Raw genomic sequence first — 20,436 nt, 5'->3', positions numbered from 1 at the left:
CTGCAGCAGACAGACAAAGTCAGCAGCTGGCTGGTCAACATAGGGAAGTATTAAGCAGCTTAAGAGCCAGACATTTTTCTCAGGTGTTGGTAGAGACCAAAAACAGAGCTAAAAGGGGAGACTTACATTCTCCAGGTGGTCAGAAGCATGATTCCATAAATTAGAATCAGAATCAGAAGAATCAGAATCAGAATCAGAATCAGAAAAAGCTTTATTGCCATGTACGCTTTTACACATACTAGGAATTTTTTCTGGTGAAATTGGTGCATGACACATCTATCAAAGTAAGACACCGAGGCAGCCGTCCGCGGCGCCATCTTGGATCGAATGCTATGTTGCTCCCTACCTGCCGGATATGTTAATGTGCAACTGATTGGTAGCATGTTTTCCATTTCAGTTTTATGAAATGATGGAATATCAGTGTTGTATTTACAGCTTGTTGTACTGGTCCTGAGTGACCATGAAATCATTCACTGCGGGTTTAACTACAACCAAAAGAAATGGTAGTAAGGATACCAGTTCTTTAAAAAGGGAGACATGAAGATGAAGATGAACAGAGTTCACTTTTTGACTTTCAAACTAGGCTTCCTAAATGCTTTTACATTTTCTTCAACCTCCAGAGCAGATTTAATGTGGAAAATGTTGCTAATGGGAGACTTTCAGTTCCCTATTATCCAGTCTAATGGTTTTGACGCTAAAACTGATTTACAATTCAAAACAGCTATAGTGTAACTCAGTGAGGGAACTTATTCTGTAGTTCAGTACTGCATTTAAAAAGACCCTAAAAGAAGATACTCTACTTCACAGAAAAACTAAAGAAGCATTTATTATTTCTGCTTTTATTCTTTCCGCTATACAAGTTTTTTTTTAAAGAGCACACATTGTTCCTGGGCCTGTCTCAGGGAAGGCCTTCGTGCAAATTACATTGAGCAGTGCAGATACTGCACAGACACCAGCGTACTTAATGGGGTAGGAACTTATTGTGTTCCTGCTGCAAAGGCAAATATTCTGCATACTCAAGGGGATACATTTAGGTGAGAAGAAGACTACTTGGGAGGCACAAGCTGGATATTTTGTTAACTTGGATAAAACTTGAATTTTTAATTGAATAATAGAAAGACAACTAGATATCAAAGACACCATTCCAGTTATTACTATTTGACACTTCCAAAATCAAATTCATCAGTAAGATACTGGATTAGATTAGATTAGATTAGATTAGATTCAACTTTACTGTCATTGTCAGAGTGCAGCACAGAGACAACAAACTAATGCTAATTAACATTTTTCTTAAAGAAAATAACATTTTGAAGGAATTTCAGTCAGGCTTAAGAACAAATCACAGCACTGAAACTGCTGTGACTAAAATAATCAGTGACCTCAGGCTAAATTTTGATGAAAATAAGATCTCAGTTCTTGTCCTCTCACATCTCAGTGTAGCATTTGATTCGATTGACGATGATATCTTAATCTAGTCTTTCTGACTGCTTGCTAAACTGGTTTAAAACGCACATCAAAGGGAGAAAATTTTACATCAGTCTTGGAGATCATGTGTCTGAGAAAAATGACATCTGTTTTGGGGTTGCACAAGACAGCTGCCTTGATCCATTACTGGTCTCATTATACATGCCGCTGCTTGGTTAGAGAACACAATGTATGTTTCCATAGTTACATAGATAACGCACAACTGTACATCTGTGCTGAACCAAATGCTGCAGCTATAGACTCCATTAAGAACTGTCTTTTTGCAATAAATAAATGGATGAGCAATAGTTTCTTGAAATTAAATGAGGACAAAACCGAAATCCTACTAGTTGGCCCTAAAACAAAAACAGAAATGCCGTTTAATAATCTGAGGAAAATAGCTTCTCGACTCAGATCTAAACTTCAAGTCCCACAATCAACAAGGTGACGAAAACGTAATTTTTTCACCTTTGAAACACAGCTAAAGTATGACCAATGCCTTTATATCAAGCAAACTGGATTACTGTAACACTCCCCAAAAAAGAAAAAAAAAAGACACAGAGACTTCAAATCATTCAAAACTCTGCAGCTCGGCCATTAACCAGAGCCAAGAGGAGAGAGCACATTAGTCCAGTTTTAGCTGCTCTGCGCTGGCTTCCTGTAGCATTCAGAAGTGATTTTAAGGTCCTCCTCCTCGTATACAAAGCCCTTAATGAACTTGGACCAAGCTACATCGCTAACTCCTTCATTTATTATTTGCCTTTAGGAACACTGCGAGCATCTGCTGCTGGTTTACTGAAGATTTCCAGCAGCAGTTGAAAGAAAATTGGGGATGCAGCCTTTGTCCATTATGCCCCAAAGCTCTGGAACACACTACCTACAGATATCAGGAAGAAAGCTTGATGAATATTTTCAAATGAAAGGTAAAAACGTGTCTCTTCACTTTGGCCTTTCATTAGACTTCCTGATACGAGTCTGAAACTTTTGCGCTTTGCCTCTCGCTTGTGCATTGCTGCACTTCTATTAAATAGTTGTATTTTACCTATATTTTATTATTTTATGCTATGATTTGATGCTTTATCCTTATATTTTTTTTAATCCTCATTCATCTCTATTCATTTCATTCTTTTATTCTGTGGCTTCATTCATTGTCTTTATTTTTGATTTCATCCTTTTTATCATTATCAAGTGGGTTTTATTCTCCATCTTATTTTACATTCTTTTTTTTTTAACTCTTTCATGTAAAACACTCATTGGTGCAAGTGATTTCTTTCTTGCAAAGCACTCTGAGCTGCAACTCCTGTATGGAAAGCGCTTTACAAATAAAGTTTATTAACATTATATTATCATTAGTTTTTGATGCTCTGTTCCTGTTTGACATACGTTTCTTGTCCTCCAAGGTGGTCATGTTGCAGCAATCAAAACTTTAAATAAATGTTGCCAAGGTAACTCGCACATCAAGGGTGAGAGGTATGTCGTATGTGTGCACTGATAAGCATCTTCTGTAGAATGCCTTTGAGAGAAAGAATTCTACCTTCTAACAACCAGTCATGGAAGAAACACACACACACACACACACACACACACACACACACACACACACACACATGTTTGTGTTTCTATCCTTGTGAGGACACTCATTGCCATAATGCATCCCCCAGTCCCTTACTCTCATTTTAACTATCACAACTAAATGCCTAACCCTAACTCTAACCTAAACTTAAATCTAACCCAACCTTTAAAACCAAGTCTGAACTCTCAAACAGCTCTTTGAAGGTCCGTCCAAAAGTAAAGACCAGCCAAAATGTTCTCACATTTCAAAACTCAAATTTTCTCACAAAGGCACACATACACACAGACACACAGACACACACAGACACACACACACACACACACTTGCCTAATCCTAACCTTAACCAAACTCTTCACCCTCAAACTTAAATTATGTAATGAGGACTTGCATTTTTGTGAGTCCCCATACTGTAACTGTGTTAACAGATTTATGTTCCACAGCATGAGTAATGCATCACTCACACACACACACACACACACACACACACTCACAATGACATTCGGTTTAGGGTCATTGTTTTGCCGTCGCTGAAAGAATTTTGGAAGCCACATTCACACACAAAAACAAACATTGCTGTTGCCTCTACTGCTCCGAGCCTTGGCACCGAACAGCAGAAACATGTAGTGTGATGCTGAAATTATTCAGTGAAAGGGAAGTGTGTTCAGGTGGATGGATTTTCACATTAGAATTACGACTGCTGGGACTGAGTAATCAATAATTATCAAGCTTTCATTCCCACTGTGTGTCTATGTCAACAGAGTCATTATGGACTTTTGTGCTCATGTACACAAACACAGGCAGACATATTGCTGCTATGCACATCTGCACTGGTAAGCACCCCCATACTTGCTGATCACAGAAAACATGGCAAAAAAAAAAAAAAAAAAAAAAAAAAAAAAAACATCCATTAAAAATAAGTAGTATTGCCAACCAACACCACCATCATTGGAGTTGCCCCCTGTGGAACTCATTTTCAGGCAGCAAGGTGGATCAACCCAAATTCCCAGCAGCCTGTGACCACAGGGGGTTACATAAGTGAAAATTAGGAAAGGAGAAGGCCAGGATGGAAACTGAGAGGCAAAGAGAGAAGGAGAAAAGGGATGTCAAGACAAAGACAACATACTAGACATTAAAGACCAGATAGCAACTGAAGAGGGGAAGGTGAGAGAGCTTTAGTACAAAATCAAACCGTCCTACTCCAAAAAACCTGTTCTGTTGGTTATGTATGAGGACATGTACAAAATAGCAGTTTTGATGGAAAACACTGTAATGGGCAGCAGCTCATTGCCTCTCCGTTCGTGCAACATAATGCAATAAAAAGAAGATGGGGGGAGTGAAAGAGGAATATAAGTCCCATGACCACACTCCAGTTGTTCTCATTCTGTCAAGGCACACACACATGCACACGCACGCACGCACGCACACACACAGTCGAGGTTCTTCACATCACCCTTCACATCACCTTCTTCACATTTCACAAAGACGGTGAAGCACACACATTCCCTCACTCATTTCTTTTAAATTTCACACATTTGCTCTTTATTTTTATCCATTCATTAATATTTCCGTTGTGTTCTTTGTGACGAATGTCAGTGCTAGGGTTGAACTTGCCACAGGGTAGTGTCATCAGTTCTCGGTGAGGGAGGGTGGCTGATTAGTTGTTATGGGTAAATTAGAGAATAAAAGGTGAATAAAGGATAAGCCAGAATGTGTCACACTTTGTGAACTGTGAATGAAGGCCTTTTTTTTCTCTCTCTCTGACGCCATGGAGAGGCTGTGAATAATTGAAGTCCTTTTCAAAGAGAAGCAGTGTGAAAATTATGGCAGCGGTAAAAAAAAAAAAAAAAAATCTCCACCCCTAATGTGAAGCTTTTTTGATTCTTTCTCCCTCCTGCTCTGAATTTAAATACTTGCACCTTGCATATCTTTACCATAGTAAATGAAATACAATTGGGATGTTACATGTAAATCAGAGGTCTTTTCTCATCTCCTCTCTACCTTTCACTGATGAGACAAAACAAGGCACCTAATTGGTTTGATTCTGTCAGTAAACCACCAGCTTGGTTGTCTTTGGTAAGACAAGATCAATGAGTCTCTTGTTGGATTTATGGCTCCTGCTGCACAAATTCAGTGTAACGACATTTTTCAGGTCTTCACTTCTTCAAAGGGCTTTTTCAAAGTTAAGACTTGGTTTAGGCATGTAGTTGTGATGTTTAGGGTGTGAGGCTGGGGAATGCGTTACATAAATGAGAATTAATTTAGAGAATTGGTATAGAGGTCCATATATGTGTACTTGGAGATCAACATAGGCAGAGCTGGTTCTGTGCCCATAGCAAAATCTCTCTTATTGTGCAAGTGGCACATGCTGTAAATACACTTTGGGCCAGTTTTGAGTCTTCAATCAACCTGAATCCAAAGGTCCAGTAATTAAACTCAACATTTTTGATTGAAGATAGCAATCTGAATAACTACCCTTTCACACTTTCATCATTTTTTTACAGTCGTGATGTTTTGAAATTATGATTATACCTAAAAAAAGGTTATAAATATAGGTTTGAATACAGCAATCTATTAAAGGTTAAAACAGCTGTGCAGTTAGTTGTCAGTTAGACACAAAGACAGGTGAAAACTGTGCACTTCTATGCACAGATAATAGTGGGTTAAAATTATATACTGTCGTGACTGAAAATATCCAAGTGTATCTGTCTTAAGATCTAGGTTACGCCAGATGAGAATTGGAGACAGACAGAAAGAGAATTACATAAGGCTCTGTAGACCATAGTGTGTTCTGAAATACAAATGAGATATATCAGACTTATTAAATCGTGTGTGGTGTATATGATTCAAAACCTTTTTTTCTCTTCAAATTATTATTTCATGAAATTTCTGTTTGGGTAAGTTGTGGAGACTTGTGCATGATACAGAGGATAAGATAGCAAATGTGTTGTGTTATTTAATATTAATGTGCTGCAAATGAAGCAGTATTATGTTTGTCAGTGGTTGCTCTGAGCAAAACACAAAAATTGGTAAATACGTCTTTTAATAAAACCTTCTTGTAGTAGCTCCTGGTCCGTCAGTTTGCAGGTCGCCCTCTCATTGGCTTTGGTCAGCCAATCACTGCCTTATGTGTGGGCGCGTGGCAATTACATACGGAAGAAGAACATGTCCGGTTTCAGTGTACTAATCTGCGCTCACTTGTCTGCCGAAAAGTATCATATCAACAGTATTCGCTGGAAAAAAAAACAAAAAAAAAAATTAACTTAAATTGTTGTTAGATTAGAAGTTTGTGTCGGTTATTGTCGTGGTGTTAGCACAGTGAGAAGCTAATTAACCTGGCTAGCTGCTCAACTGACTTTGGAAAGAGTGAGTACGCTGTACAGGTAACCCACATTAAAAAAAGTTAATATAAATTAATAGTTCATACATAGAGATGCATGAATACATTAAGTTCCTGAAGCCACTTAAGGAAAGGAGATTAGGAAAATATTTTATGAAAAATGTTTTAAAAATGTGCATTTGCAATGTTAGAGCGAGAGGAAACTTCCCCTTTAAGGCTCACCTCTAGTTCCTCTTAACGTGTCGGCGCAGTTTGCTTCGCTCAGAGCAGGGGAGGAAGCAGGAGAGGACAGCTAGGATAGCCTAACTAAAGTACTTCACAAGTCAAATTCAACTAGTTGGGCGATTCACCATTTGTCTAGAGGGCAGTGAGGCTTTTGCCTGAGGACTTTGCCTTGGATTTTGTCTCGGCCTGAGGCCGTTTTGGTAAGTTATTGTATTGTTGTCTTTTCAACTTTAAACATCGTGGATTTCGCTAGTGAAGGTTTTCATCTTTGTAAGGTGTGTGGGATTATGCTAGCAAAAACCTGAACAAATTAAGTGTAAACTGGAAAGAGAAGACAAATGCAAATGTCCATGGTTGTTATTTTCCATCTTATAAAGTAAATCAACTGTAAAAATGTTTTTGTTTTTTTTTAATGAACATGTTGATTGTTATTTCATGTGAAATCGTTTGTTCCCTTGGCAGCTATAACATTTGATGTATTTAGTGAAATTTTGTTTTGTTGTGATATTGATGTTATTATTATTATTATTGTTACTTCATACACAGGTCAGGGTTTTTTTTTTGTTTTGTTTTTGCCCTGGACTTGGACATCTTCCTTCTGTGTGCAGGAGCACCTGAGCAGCACACACTTTCACAGGACATACCTGATGGCGAGTCAACAACCACTGAATATGTACCTGAGAACTGTGAAGCCACGGTCGTGCCAGTGTGAAGATCCACTTAGTAAGGTTGGACTGCTCCACTGAAACTGGCTCTGGCTCTGATGAAAAGCCACATGGGTCGACCACGGCATCTCCTTTCATTGAAGTAAGATGGTGTACAATTTAAATTGAAACAAGTGACTCCCTTCTTTCTTCACTGAGCACTTGAACAGTTATGTCAAAGTTAGGTCACAAGTGCAGTCAGTCGACTGAACGCGACACCAGTTTTGCACAAATGGAACCTCATAGAAAATGTGGGACTTTGTTGTCATGTGAAGGAAATATTTTATACTCAACACTAAATGCCAAGACTAAATGCTTACAAATAATAACGGTATTTATTTGTATTTTTTTGGTTTTGTGATGAAGTGTGAATGAACAGCATACTCATGCCGAAAGCTGTCTTGGCTTGGTTTGTGAGTGGTCACTTGCATGATGCCAGAGAAATGTTAATGAATACTGATTCAGAGCTTGAGGTGAACTGATGGTGAACAGGCCGTTTTAATGTTGAGGAAAGCTTAGCTTCGCCCTCAACAGATGTCAAGCCAGATTGATTGACCTAAGTTTTTCTTTTTTATATTTTTTTGAAATGAACTTTGATTTTTTTTACTGTAATCACTCGGCACTGGGCTGCCTCTGTAGCCTATCGGCTGAGTAACTCAATTTGGCTAATTGTGACTAGGTGTACTTGGTTAATTAACTACAGCAGACTAAATCTGAAGAGTGGAAGCTATGTCTATTCGTCACTTTGAAAATGCTGTTACAGCTGAAATGTTGACCAGAAACACCAACAGCATTGCTGCTTTATTTGTACGCTCCTTGATGAGCATTAAGAAACAGGAAGACCAAATAAGACTTCACATTTACAAGTGTTTGTAGCTTTCTTCATGATATACCTGTGGATTTATCATGAATAAAACATTTTATAGCATTTATAGATATGTAAAACTGATGTTCAAGTGTTCCATTCAGTAACTTTTCTAAAGGCAGGATAATATTAAAAGCAGTTAGAAAAAAAAGTGTATTTAACTTTGACTGCGTTAATGAGATGTACTGTAAATCTCTCGTGTTTTATATTTATGACAACTCCCACTGTCATGGTCATATTGCTGGGAGGTACTTTGGCTGAATCTTGTAATCTCTGGCTCTGTAAACTTACATTCAATGCTTCATTCAGAACACTGGCATCAGTTTAATATCTTAAACCTGAATGATGAATTAGGGTTCTTAATAAAAGTCTTGGAAACCTGTCCTGCTCTCAGGCTGCAATGGCATCGCAGAGATTTAATAGATAACAAAAGACAGAGAAAAAAACAACTGTTTTATTCGGTCCTTGATTGATTGCAGTTCCTAAAGTGCAGAGTAAAGCAGCTAGAAATCATGCTCAACTGGCATAGAAAACAGCCTAACTGCCGTAGCTTCAGGTGCTCTGTCTCCTTTCAGGGTATGCCTTTTGTTTTTAAGTAAGTATCCCGAGGCACCAACATTAGTTTAAATGATAGCTGGTTTTGACCTCACGTAGCACAACACTCACATTTGAACCATTAGTCAGTAAAAAAAAAAATCCCTGCTATGCCAGAATTTATTTTCCTGGTGAAAGGATGGTCTAAGAACTATATGAAAGCTAGGGTCGCAACAGTACACTGTGCTATGAAAGCTGACGTGTTTTTGAACAAAGAATGATCCTTTAAAGAAAGAAATAACATGCAAATCAATCAATTGGAATTTCGCAGGAATTTCCAGCCCAGGTCTTACTGTTGTAGTTTTGGCTTGTATAGATTGGTGTATCATTGCCGTTGCCACCGTCATTCACAGAGACAGCTGCCCTGAATGCTACACAATTAGTACAATGGGACCAAGGACATACAAGCCTCAAAGCTGTTTTTCAGCAACAGTAACATACCACTGTAAACATGAAATTAAGAAACTGTGTGTCCCAGTAAAGCAGTTAGGAAAGCAAGGACTGAAGAAACACCTCTTATTGTGGGTAGCATTTAAATATGTCTGGGGCAATTAATTCAGATAGGAAACTCCCCAATCATCTTGACTGTACCCCCCTGTCTGTAAACAACTGCTGACTAGGGAGGTTGATCTTGGTAGGGGAAGTGTCCCCTTTAGCTTCTTGGTAATGAGAGAACCATTAGGACTGCATCATATGATGTTGCTGAAGGGGTTCCTAGAAGTGGAGAGTCCCCTGCAGAGAACACAGACAAATTGTCCTGACGATGAAGAAAACAACTGCTGACCAGAGAAATACAGTGACCATGCACTCTGTATCGCCTTTATCTTGAATTTCTCTGCAATGCAAAGATCAGTTTTGCCTCTCTTTTTTCACATACTGGGAGGATGAAGTGAAGCAAACAAGTCACTGCACATACAATCAAGTGGGACTTAAGTCATGGTCATATCCGTGATGGTAACTGAGTTTTCTGCATCTTAGTATGCTCTCATTAGCTTACCCTACTTGCTGATTTCTTACATTACATTGTAGGCATAGTGGTCAGCTTTTCGTAATGTATTGACAACTGGAAGCTGTTTGGCAGTAAATCAGGAACAGTAATTGCAAGTGCTACTGGAATATGTGCATGCATGCATGTATATATGTGTGGGAGGTGTACATAAAACCACACTTTCTCTGTGGAATGACAGAGTGTGCCTGTTTTTCTTGACCTCCACTTAACCCTGAATAGGTCAATATCTGCCAGCTGCTTCACTACCTCTTGTGAATGTGTTTGCATTCATCTCACTGCCTTCTGCCTCCCTCGCAGTCTATTTTGGACGCTGCTCTTGTCACCCTAGCACAGAAGTGAACAAACAACACCACTTTTTTTTTTTTTTTTTAATCTCAATATCATTAACTTACCTGATTCATGGACTGAACATTTTGGGGAAAACATCTGATTGTGATTTTTCTTACCACTATATTGAATTTAAAGTTTGATTGTGATGATTGTTTTTGTGGTCTTCAAACAAAATGACTTTTTATATGCATAATCACAAATTCAGCTTTTTCAACGTGAATGCAACTAGATGAAATTATGCAGCTGGTTGTTGTTGAGGTTTCTATGCTTCTTTTATTCCAGTAAGCCTGTGAATGACTCTAAGCCAACAGATGTTACAGAATTTTCTGATTTATTAGCTACACACTGCCACCTGCTGTACCTGCTGAATTCACCACTTATTGGCAAAGAGAAAAGCCTGACTGAGCAAATGTGCAACAAAATGTTGGTATTTGTAAAGCTTATTACAAAATGGCATCTCTGAATGAGTTAACGAATGATATTTCTTAGTTTATATTACTGGCTAAGATATGAAGTAATTCTCCCAAACGGGGAGTCGAACCAGCCTGAATTATGTCAGAAAGCAGATTATGTTGGCAGTAATGAGAGAAGAGATAAGACTGATTCGAGTCTGTGTACAGAGATAGCAGTTGTATATTCCTAGAGTCACACAATGTCACAATCAGAATCACTTCCAATTTAATCGTAGCTTATTTGTTATCATTAGATAATTGTAGGAAAAATTGTGAGAATTCATTGTCAGAGTAAAAAGAACTCTGATTGTCTCAGTTTAGATGCTGTCTACTTGCCTCTGCATTGTGCTGGATTACTGGACTGTATGAAAACGTTTCCCCGCAACATAAGTCATTAGTTTTTCTCTGTTCTTTTAATAACATGGAATGAGCTCAGGAGTCAGTATTCACAGATATCCCTTTATGCTACCAATTTAAGACATGTGTCTGCATTACTGCATTTGTCGGCAAATGAACAAAAATGATTGGCTGATTTTTTCGTTCCACTTAAGCCGTCCTCATCGCCACTGCCTACAACGCATGAGGAGCTGGAGAGAAGATGGGAGAAAGAAGAGAAGTGATATAAGAAAGACTAAAGGTAGCAGGTAGACAGGTAACCTAAAGGAGTCGGAAGTAGGTCAAGATGGAATGAGTGTGCTATTACGGTGAATGAGAGGAGGGTGAAGGATGATAGGAGGGGGAGGAAGGGAAAATGAAAGGCATGGGGAAAAAGGAATCTGAGGTGGCCTGAGGTGGAAAATGGTGTAAGGGGAAATATTGCATCTGGTAAGGGATACAGCAGGTGAGTTTCACGCAGTGGAGGCAGATGTTGAGTGTTGGAGTGGGAAGACGATGTTGAAGGAGAGAAAGTGAAAGCTTGGTTTTTTGAGAGGATGGGGACAGAGTGAAGGTTGTGAGGCTCAGAGGGGGAAGATGAGGATTGTAATGCAGGTGCAGAGGAAGGATAATGGTGGAAAATCGGAGGGAAAATGTACAAGAATGAAACAAGAGGTGAAGGTGGAGGAGAAAGATAGGAGAAAGGAGGTGAAAGAAAGGGCACAATGACATGCAGGGAGTGGTGAGAGTGAGGAAAGAGCAAACAATGGTGCAGTAAAGAGTGGACCAATTCCTTCTTTTTTTAATTGCTGTGCTTACAAAAAACACCATCATTACCACTCCCATCATTTCCAGCATCAACAGCACTTGGAAGGAATGAATATGTTTTCAAACCTGCTGCTGTTGTGCTTTGACGTTTACCTTCAGTTCTGGTCATAAATCTACAAAATAAATGGCCATACTAATTACATCGGATTTGATGAAGCTGTAATGATCCCTGTGGGGGAATTGGGCCTTTGTCAGAGCAGAGAACAGGATAGAAATAAGACCAGAGATAAAGCAGAATATGACAGATAACAAAATAATTACAGCAGAATGCACTGAGATAACAATGAATTGACTGAATGTGTGTTCATTGCAGGTTAGCAGGTTTTTACTAGAGGTGTAAATGGTTCATGTATTCATGCCAAAACTTTTTGGAATGAGTCTTTCAGGTCGGCATGCATATGTAGCAAACAATTGCAGCATTGTTTTAACCACAGCACATGCAGAGCTTAATTTAAAAGTCCGAGTTTCCCCTCAAGCAACTTTTGCAAGGGGCCTGGTTCCCCAAATTGGATGCTTTTTTTATTAATTTAGCAGCACACAAAACAGCAGGAATGAACCTAGGCAGAGTCCAGTGTGTGTCTTTCTTCCACCATAGCAAAACAGCTGCAAATATATATTGCAGAGCAAACAGGAGATGCCTAATGTGCCAAAACACAAACTCGTTCATAATGTCCCCACTTGCTGGAACTCCACTTATGATATGGTGGAGTGGTATCTTGAGCAATAAGCTACTATTTACTCAGCATTAGCTGAAAAGGCCCTCAAGAAGAACGGCATAACTCCCTTGTCTGACCAGGATGTGAGAATAGCAGAGGAGGTAATTGAGGCCCTTAAACCTTTAAACGCTGATGTGCAGTGAAACCACACCATCAGTTTCCACCCTGCCTCTCAAAGCCATGCTTCGAAAATCAATAGAGCAACATGAGCAAGACAGTCTAACTGTGAAAGGAGTCAAAGCTGCCATCAGTGACCTCGCTCTTCAGGACTTCCGTCATAAATGCACAGTATCAAATTAGGTTCAAGGCCCTTCCTCATGTCAATAATGCCAACTGTGAAAGGACAGTCTCACCACAGGGATCATGAAGAACAGGTATTGAATTTATGTTTCATTGTGCTTATTAGGCCTACAGACTGGTGGGAGTCCCAGTGTTTGTATTAATGTTTGGGTGTATTAATGGTGGATATGTTTCTTTGTATGTTGCTGGACACAGTGTTCATCCATTTTTCAGTTTTGGCTGCAGGGATTTCGGCCATGGCCCTAATCAACAGGATATTTTGATATTCTATTCATTTCTCATAACCTTGGCAAGTAAATCTGAGCTGTGATACCACTGAGGGATAAGTGGGTAAACATTTTCTTGTGATATGAGTGAGTTAAGCTTTGTTACTCCCATATAACATCAATAATCCATGAAGGGTCAACTGCCTTGTCTGTTGGTAAAACTGATAAAGCCTCTCTGATATGTAAGTGGCAAATGAATATTGCTTATGCAAAGTGTTCAGAATGGCACTGTTCACTCGACAAGTATTTCACATTTTTTTAAGTAAATAAATAAAAAAACAGGACAGAGCACAGCACACGTTCCTCTCAAGACAGTTGTTCTCATTGAAACTTCACTCTTCAGATGCCTCTTCAACGCCATCATTTTTAACAAATTCCAAAAACATCCCCCAGATGCTGTAAAAATCAGACGCTTCCTAAGTAAATGGGAGTTTCTCAAGAGCCGAACTTGAACTTGGTCAAGGAAGGGGCTGCCATTATTCTTTCAACACAGATCAATGGATCGCTTGGCTTGTAGTAGACACAGGTCAACCACGTTTCTGTCTGTTAGACAACAGTTGTCTGGATAAATGCTCCTTACAGGTAAGGACTAAATAGTTAAAATTTATTTTGATAGTGACAAAGGATTGTAGAACCTGATGGAGCACAGTGCCCATTTTTTTGCTTTTGGAATAATGTTCGTTAATAATAGTGACGCTTTTGGAAGTAGTTGCAGATGGCAGTGAATTTGGCTTATAAGAAATATGACTGTCTTTACCTTCCATGCTCAAATTACATGTGTGTTTTTTTGTAGTTATTTGCACCCATATGTATTTGCATATATGAATTCATCAGTATATGCAAATTTTTCACAAATCTTATGAATATGTGTTCTCAAAGGACGGAAAAATGTGAAGGTGAAATTCATAATTTGGGACTTTATGGCAGAATCACTGGGAAGGACAGCCAGGTGGTGTTAACGTATGTTGCAGTAGAAAAACACATGCTCAGCTTCTCAGCCATCCTGGCACAAACACAGTTGATGGATCTGTGGTTGGCAGCTTCTAAGTGACTGTCCACCCACTTAAACTGGCCCAGTATGAACTCAAGCAGACAAGTGACAACCTTAACAAGCCTTTAAATGTTTCCTTATGAATATCTGTATGTGTAATTAGGATTTATTGTTTTGTGCCGTAATAGTTTGCCAATTTAAACTCAGCACTCAAGTGAGGTAGTTCATGTTATGGGGTATTAGAGGGATCTGGAAGCCATCATTTATTCATCATTATAAAAGCAGTATTTGGGCCAGCACCACTTTCATCATATTTTGGCTGGCTCCTGTGTGCGAAGCGTATGTGCTTGTGTATCTTTGCATGTGTGTAGAGTATTTGAGCAAATGCAACGTGTGCTTGTGTTTGTCCACTTTCATTTCATTTTTGCTCTCTGAACCTCTTCGTACAGAAGAACTGAGCAGACCTCATTTAGAATCTGCTCAGTCATGACACATAATTGAACCAGCAAAATGAAATGACATCGAGTCTTTCTGATCGGACTTAGCTGACTTCAGCCGAGGATCATTTCGTATTCTGAAACTCTTCATATGTTGTCTTCTGTTTTTCATTTGATAATTTAACTGTCCTGTTTTTTCTTTTTTTCCTTTTTTTTTTTTAGCTAACCACTCCTGGTGGATAATCCCCTTTCTTCTGTATTTTTGTGCATCTGCCACCAGTTCACCTTCGACTGATAAGAGCTTTTTCAACAAATCTGCTATTAAGGCAAATTGCTGTCTGACAGTATGGTGAGAGAGCAGCAGAGAGGAAGGTGGATGGCTGACAAACATAAGGTATGATGGAGTGGGTTATCTCACTTATGAAAATCACTGACATCCCTGGGATTGAGCTGAAGCTGTTTCCTTTTTCTTTTTTTTAACATGCATGTTTCAGTCTCCACTCACATTATTCCATTGTATTAATGCTACATAATGATTAAATGTCAGTGTAATAATTTCTGCTCTCTTTTTCTTTCATTTTCTTGTCTCTCTCTCGCCCGCTGACTTCTCCCTGCTGCTGTACCTTCTTTTTCTTCCACCCCTCCCCCTTAGCCCTTTCTCCCTCCCCTTTCCCTTCACTTCCCTCCCACTTTTCTCTCTCACTCTAAAGAGCTCTCAGTCTCTGCGCTCCCCTTCATTTCCCGCTTCAACATGTTGGCAGGAGGAGAAAGAGGAGGATGCTGCGCTCTACCCTCGGTGCGTTCTTGCCACCCCTGCGGCCAGCGCATGGTGCCTCTGACTCAGACTCAGCCTCAGCTTTCAGTTGTCTCCGCCTGAAGGACTTCAGAGAGGAGGTGGAGGAGGAACCGAAGGATACGCTGGAGATCAGGAGCTCTCACACCCGGGTCCCCAACAGGAACAACAACAGCAGGAGAGCAGAACAGAGCAACTGCTCCTCATCTGTGGTGGAAACTACTAATACCTCAACAGTGACCACCTCCTCTGCCTCCTCTAGTCTCTCTCCCTCTTCTTCCTCCTTCTCGGCTCCCAGATCCATGTGGCAGGAGGCAATAAGGAGGAAGCGGTATCTGCTTGACCGGACAGGGGAGTCTGGTGAAGGGGATAAAGGAGGAAGAGGAGGTCAGGAGAAGAGGAACAGGTCCCCGGATTGGCTGTATGAGTCCTACTACTGTATGAGCCAGCAGCATCCCCTGATTGTGTTTCTGCTGCTCATAGTGATGGGAGCCTGCCTGGCTCTGCTGACTGTGTTCTTTGCTTCAGGACTGGTAAGCTGCTCATTCACAACATACAGAAACACACACACACACACACACACACACACACACACACACACACAAAGTGAGAAAGTCACGTATTGTGTTTCATAGACTTGCATTAATTTCCTGTAGACTTACCCTCACCACAATCGTAACCACTACTTGCCTAACCCTGACCTTGACCTGAACCTAACCTTGACCTAAACCTAACCTTATCCTCACCTTGACCCAAGTTATGTTACGAGAACTTGTGCTTTGTCCCCAAAAGGAAGGCAAGTCCCAACAATGTTACTGTGTAAACAGATTTTTGTCCCCATAACATGAGTAATACACATCAACACACACCCACAGACAGACACATGCTTATGTTCATTTTACAAATTAAAAAAGTACAAATACAGGAACATTCGGGACCATACCAGTATATGGACATATGGATATATGTGCATATGTTGCACATCCCTGTGTGTGGGCTATAAGTTACAGTTATGATATGTGCAGGAAATTCGTATTAAGTGTAAACTCTATAAACAGTGTGGGCAGGTGCATATATGCACATGTGGTGTGCACACACATGTTGTAAGCTCATTGCACAGTTTCCGTAAGTATACACAGAAATAGGATCATTGCCAGTCATTTGCACAGAAAGGTGCATATGTTCACGCGCACACACACAAAATTGGCTGGCTTCTGAAACACAATACATGAGCTCCCCTGCACACACATACAAGTGTGCCTGTGCAACCCCTATATGCACACACACTCTCACAGCATGCAGTCCTCATCGCAGCACTAATGTGAAGAGAAGGGTGAGATAAAAGTGAGGGGGGAATAAGGGGCTTAGTTATTGTCTGACCTCATGGTTGACTGAACTACAGAAAGGAGATCTATTTCCCTCTGTCACTATTTTGACAGGGTTATCTTTGCCCTAAAAACCTGAAAAATTCAATGCAGTCAAGGCAGGGTACTCTGAAACCCTCTACAACACGCTGAACAAAAAAACCCCATTATTTCTTAGTGCACGTTTCAACTGTGATTTAACTCTTAAATAACATACCTGAGTATGTGCTCCTAAAAATGAAAGAGTTTTAAGGACATAATGATATATTCACATAATCTAATGATTGATTTTAGAGGATATACTAACGTAATCTTATTGCATCTTATCACATTTTTGCATTAGGAGGAGGCTGCTGCTCCTATTCCCTGCCACTGCTGAGTCTGCCATTAAGAAAGGATTAGTCTAAAACACACTAAAAGAGACAATGAGACAAAGAGAGCACTGAGATACACACACACACACACACACACACACACGCTGCACATCGTGAAATTCAATATTTCAAGTGATCAGCGGGAAAACTTATATATTATAGCTAAACATGCAAAACTGAATGAAAACAGTTTTGCCTGCTAAAGCTGTTTTCCTGCACTGGAACACAGAGCCAACAGATGGTGAGGTCGGTAACAACAGTGGAGGGCATATCCATGTGATCAAGATAAAACTTAGTAATTAGTCAACAAATGAAGTCCCTTATCTAAAAGAGACAATGATCTTTTGATGCATCATATTTAATGGAAACTTTTCTGATAGCTGATTGCTTTTTAATCACCTCCTACACACTGCAGTGATTGTCATTATAGTGAGTTTCTTATGCACATAGGGAAGCTGCAGCATTTAAGTGGTTAATGATCGTCCATCATTTTTTTGACTCATTACCTTAGTCACGACTGGTGTCTGTACAGATGAAGAACCGGACTGATAGTTTCACTTTAGATTCATTATAAAATCAAGCTGTGGCAGTGTTTGTGTTAAAGCTGTGGGTAAGTGTGAGAGTTAACCGCCAAGTATTAATGTAGAGTTAGAAGCATAGGTGCTCCAGAGCCGAAAAGAAGGACTTTGAAATCCTCAGTTTTGAGGAAAATATTTGCCTACAATCAGACAATAAGAGTATAATTCTGCACAATCTGGTAGCAATGTTTTTTGTGGGCTTACAATGAACAAGCATCTGAGTTCAGCCCACTGCTCTATCTGTCCCACTTCCTCTTTTCTTTTTGCTCTATCCCTCTGCTGGATAAGCATGACTTTTGCTGCTCCCCTGTTTTTTTCCCCCCTCCATCATCCCCTATTTCTCTACATTCTTGTGTCTGTGTCATCTCTCACCTCCTCACATTTCTGTCTCTCTTTTTTTGTATCATCCTTTTTGTATCCTATCATCCCTCCATCCTGCTGGCTGGCTGACCTAAATCCTGTGCTGATTTGGAGCTCTGCTCTGGGCGAGACAAACTCTCTGTGGCTCTCTGCAGCCACACATATCCTCTCCTGTCCCAGTACATTCGTTGTGTGCATGAGAAAGAGACAGGGGGAAGGTGGGGGCGGGGGCTAAAGAAGGACAAAGCCAGAGATGGAGAGGAGGAGGACAAATGCAGAGAGAAGCATCGTGAGATAGACTGGCATAAAAACGTTTTGATGGCTAGGTCACTTCTGAAAACAATCATGGAATGAATAAGAATTTGTTTAAGTGATTAGAGATTTAGTGAATAAAAACATATTCCATTTTATAACTGCATGCATGACTGTCTGTATTTACAACACTAATTCAAAAGAGAACTTGATAATAATCCATTCATTAATTTGGATTATGCGGTGTAATGTACACAGTGGATATTTGAGTTTCTAATGATCAAAAATGGGAGACCAAATAAAGCTCTGTCTTTATGGATGGGGGTCCAGCCCTGATGTTAAACTAAACAGAAAGTTGGAATCAGCATTTACCCAATAACAATATGACACAAGACTATTTGGGCTTGAATTTGATATCAGTGTGTTTCACAGACATCCTTGCCGACACAACTAGATGTGCCAGTGAGGATGTGACACATCTGCCTGCATATGCTGACCCTTTCCCCTCCCCTGTCACACTGCTGGAAAAGCAGTGATGGGATGAAGCCTGGCAAAGGCAGGAAACACAAACGACTCATTTCACTGCGCTATCCTCCTACATGCACCTTGAAGAAACTCCTGAAATTTTTATTAGAACTTTCAGATCTAAGTGTGTTTCTGAACGTCAGCAGCAAATCCATTATGGATATGGCTTCAGCTTTGCTACTGGCTAACATTGGGGGCTTTTTAGGCTTCTTCTTTACTCCATAGGATCTTCTCTCAGTATAGAGGTTTTCTCACTTTGACAGTATTGATAAGTGGGTATGAATTTCTTTTACATTTATTTGGCCCTCATAGTTTCACCTTTTGGCTGTTTTTTTGTTTTGTTTTTTACTCAGGTTACTCAGGTTTGCAAGGAGATGTGCCACATTGCATTCTGTCGGCTTAAGTGAATGCCTCGTTCATAGAGATAACGTCACAGTAACAGCATGGGTGGTGTTTTTTCCCAGGATGACAGGCAAAGCAGTCCACAGCGTTCTACTACACAGACCCAGCCTTTTCATGCTTAAAATGTAAACTAAACGCACATTTAAAAGTCTGTATTTGCAGTTCATACTGAGTCTTGTCACAATTTCTTGTGGCTCAGAGAGAAAGTGAAAGCTGCTGGAGGACAAACCGAGCAAAAGGGTGTTTGTTTCATCCAATCACTGACTCCTTTCTCAGATTATAGCGAGTAAAGAGCAATCTTTGTAGTGACACCTTGTCGTGTTAGAAAAAGCGGAAAAATCTGAGGAGAAGCTGTTTTATTGTGTGTTTGCTGCTTCACTGGGAGGGCCACATATCTGCCTTGGTTGTTTGTATTTTCAGGACGCTGAAGAGGAAACACAGAGCAAGAGGAGTGGCTTTTTTAACACAGTTAGGCTGTTTTATGCCCCCTCGAGAAGTCTGTCTTCTAAATTTGCTGCTTTTCTATATTTATCTTTCTCAGGCAAACCTAGTTTGCGCTCTAATTAATTATTCCTCCCTTCTCTGATAAATTACATATCTCTTCCCCTCTCTCAAATTGCCTGTTCATGTGTCTCACTGTCTCTCTTATTTTTTGTATCCTGTCCTTTTCCAGAACGTTGAGGACCATGTGGCCTTTGTAATCACTGTGCCCACAGCGCTGGCTATCTTCCTGGCTGTGTTTGTACTCGTCTGCATCGAGTCAATCTTCAAGAAGCTTCTGCGTGTTTTCTCCCTGGTCATCTGGGCCTGCTTGGTTGCCATGGGTTACCTTTTTATGTTTTCTGGCGGGATCATCTGTCCATGGGATCAGGTAAGACACACATATTCTGTGGTTAATGTGGTGCATTCTGTGATTCATTTGATACATTCGTCCTGTTTCATTGGGGGGTTTTAGGAGAGCTTGAGCGGCTTAGGGAAAAGCCAATACAACAGATTGTAAATGACAGTTTTGAATAAACAGTACAGGTCATGGTTCACTCCTAAGAACAACTCTCTCTCAACAAACCAAGCATGAGTCAAATGCAAGCTCACACTAAGAGACAGAATAGAATCTTAGGCCGGTGGATCCTGGTTGTTGCTGGTGCCTGTTTCTATCAGTCCCTTGCTCTTTTCTTCTCTTTAAACTCCACTGGGTTATCTCGTGGTGAACGACTTTTGAAGTGCACTTTGTCAAAATTAGCCAGATAGCCCCAGCCATATCCATCCCATACCTTGATCAACTCGCTTGTCACAGGACATACTGATTTAAGTCTTACAAATAT

The 20,436-nt window shown here is 40.1% G+C and overlaps 1 protein-coding gene across 2 annotated transcripts in view; it reads left to right on the top strand.

The window, feature by feature from the left end:
• The first annotated feature begins 15,197 nt into the window (after positions 1–15,197).
• Positions 15,198–20,436, top strand: part of adcy2a (adenylate cyclase 2a) — a 52,019-nt gene continuing 46,780 nt past the window's right edge. For both annotated transcript variants that reach the window (XR_013077514.1, XM_076738287.1), the window contains exons 1-2: positions 15,198–15,792; positions 19,788–19,985. Coding sequence is in view for 1 of the 2 variants with exons in the window: in XM_076738287.1 (XP_076594402.1) it covers positions 15,244–15,792; positions 19,788–19,985 (747 nt within the window). In the remaining variant the exon portion in view is untranslated. The remainder of the gene's footprint in view (positions 15,793–19,787; positions 19,986–20,436) is intronic.

The sequence above is a fragment of the Chaetodon auriga genome, chromosome 8 (genome assembly GCF_051107435.1).
Source record: "Chaetodon auriga isolate fChaAug3 chromosome 8, fChaAug3.hap1, whole genome shotgun sequence".
NCBI classification, from domain to species: domain Eukaryota; kingdom Metazoa; phylum Chordata; class Actinopteri; order Chaetodontiformes; family Chaetodontidae; genus Chaetodon; species Chaetodon auriga.
The sequence above is the reverse complement of the archived record's forward strand: the minus strand, read 5'-3'. Positions and strand labels throughout refer to the sequence as shown.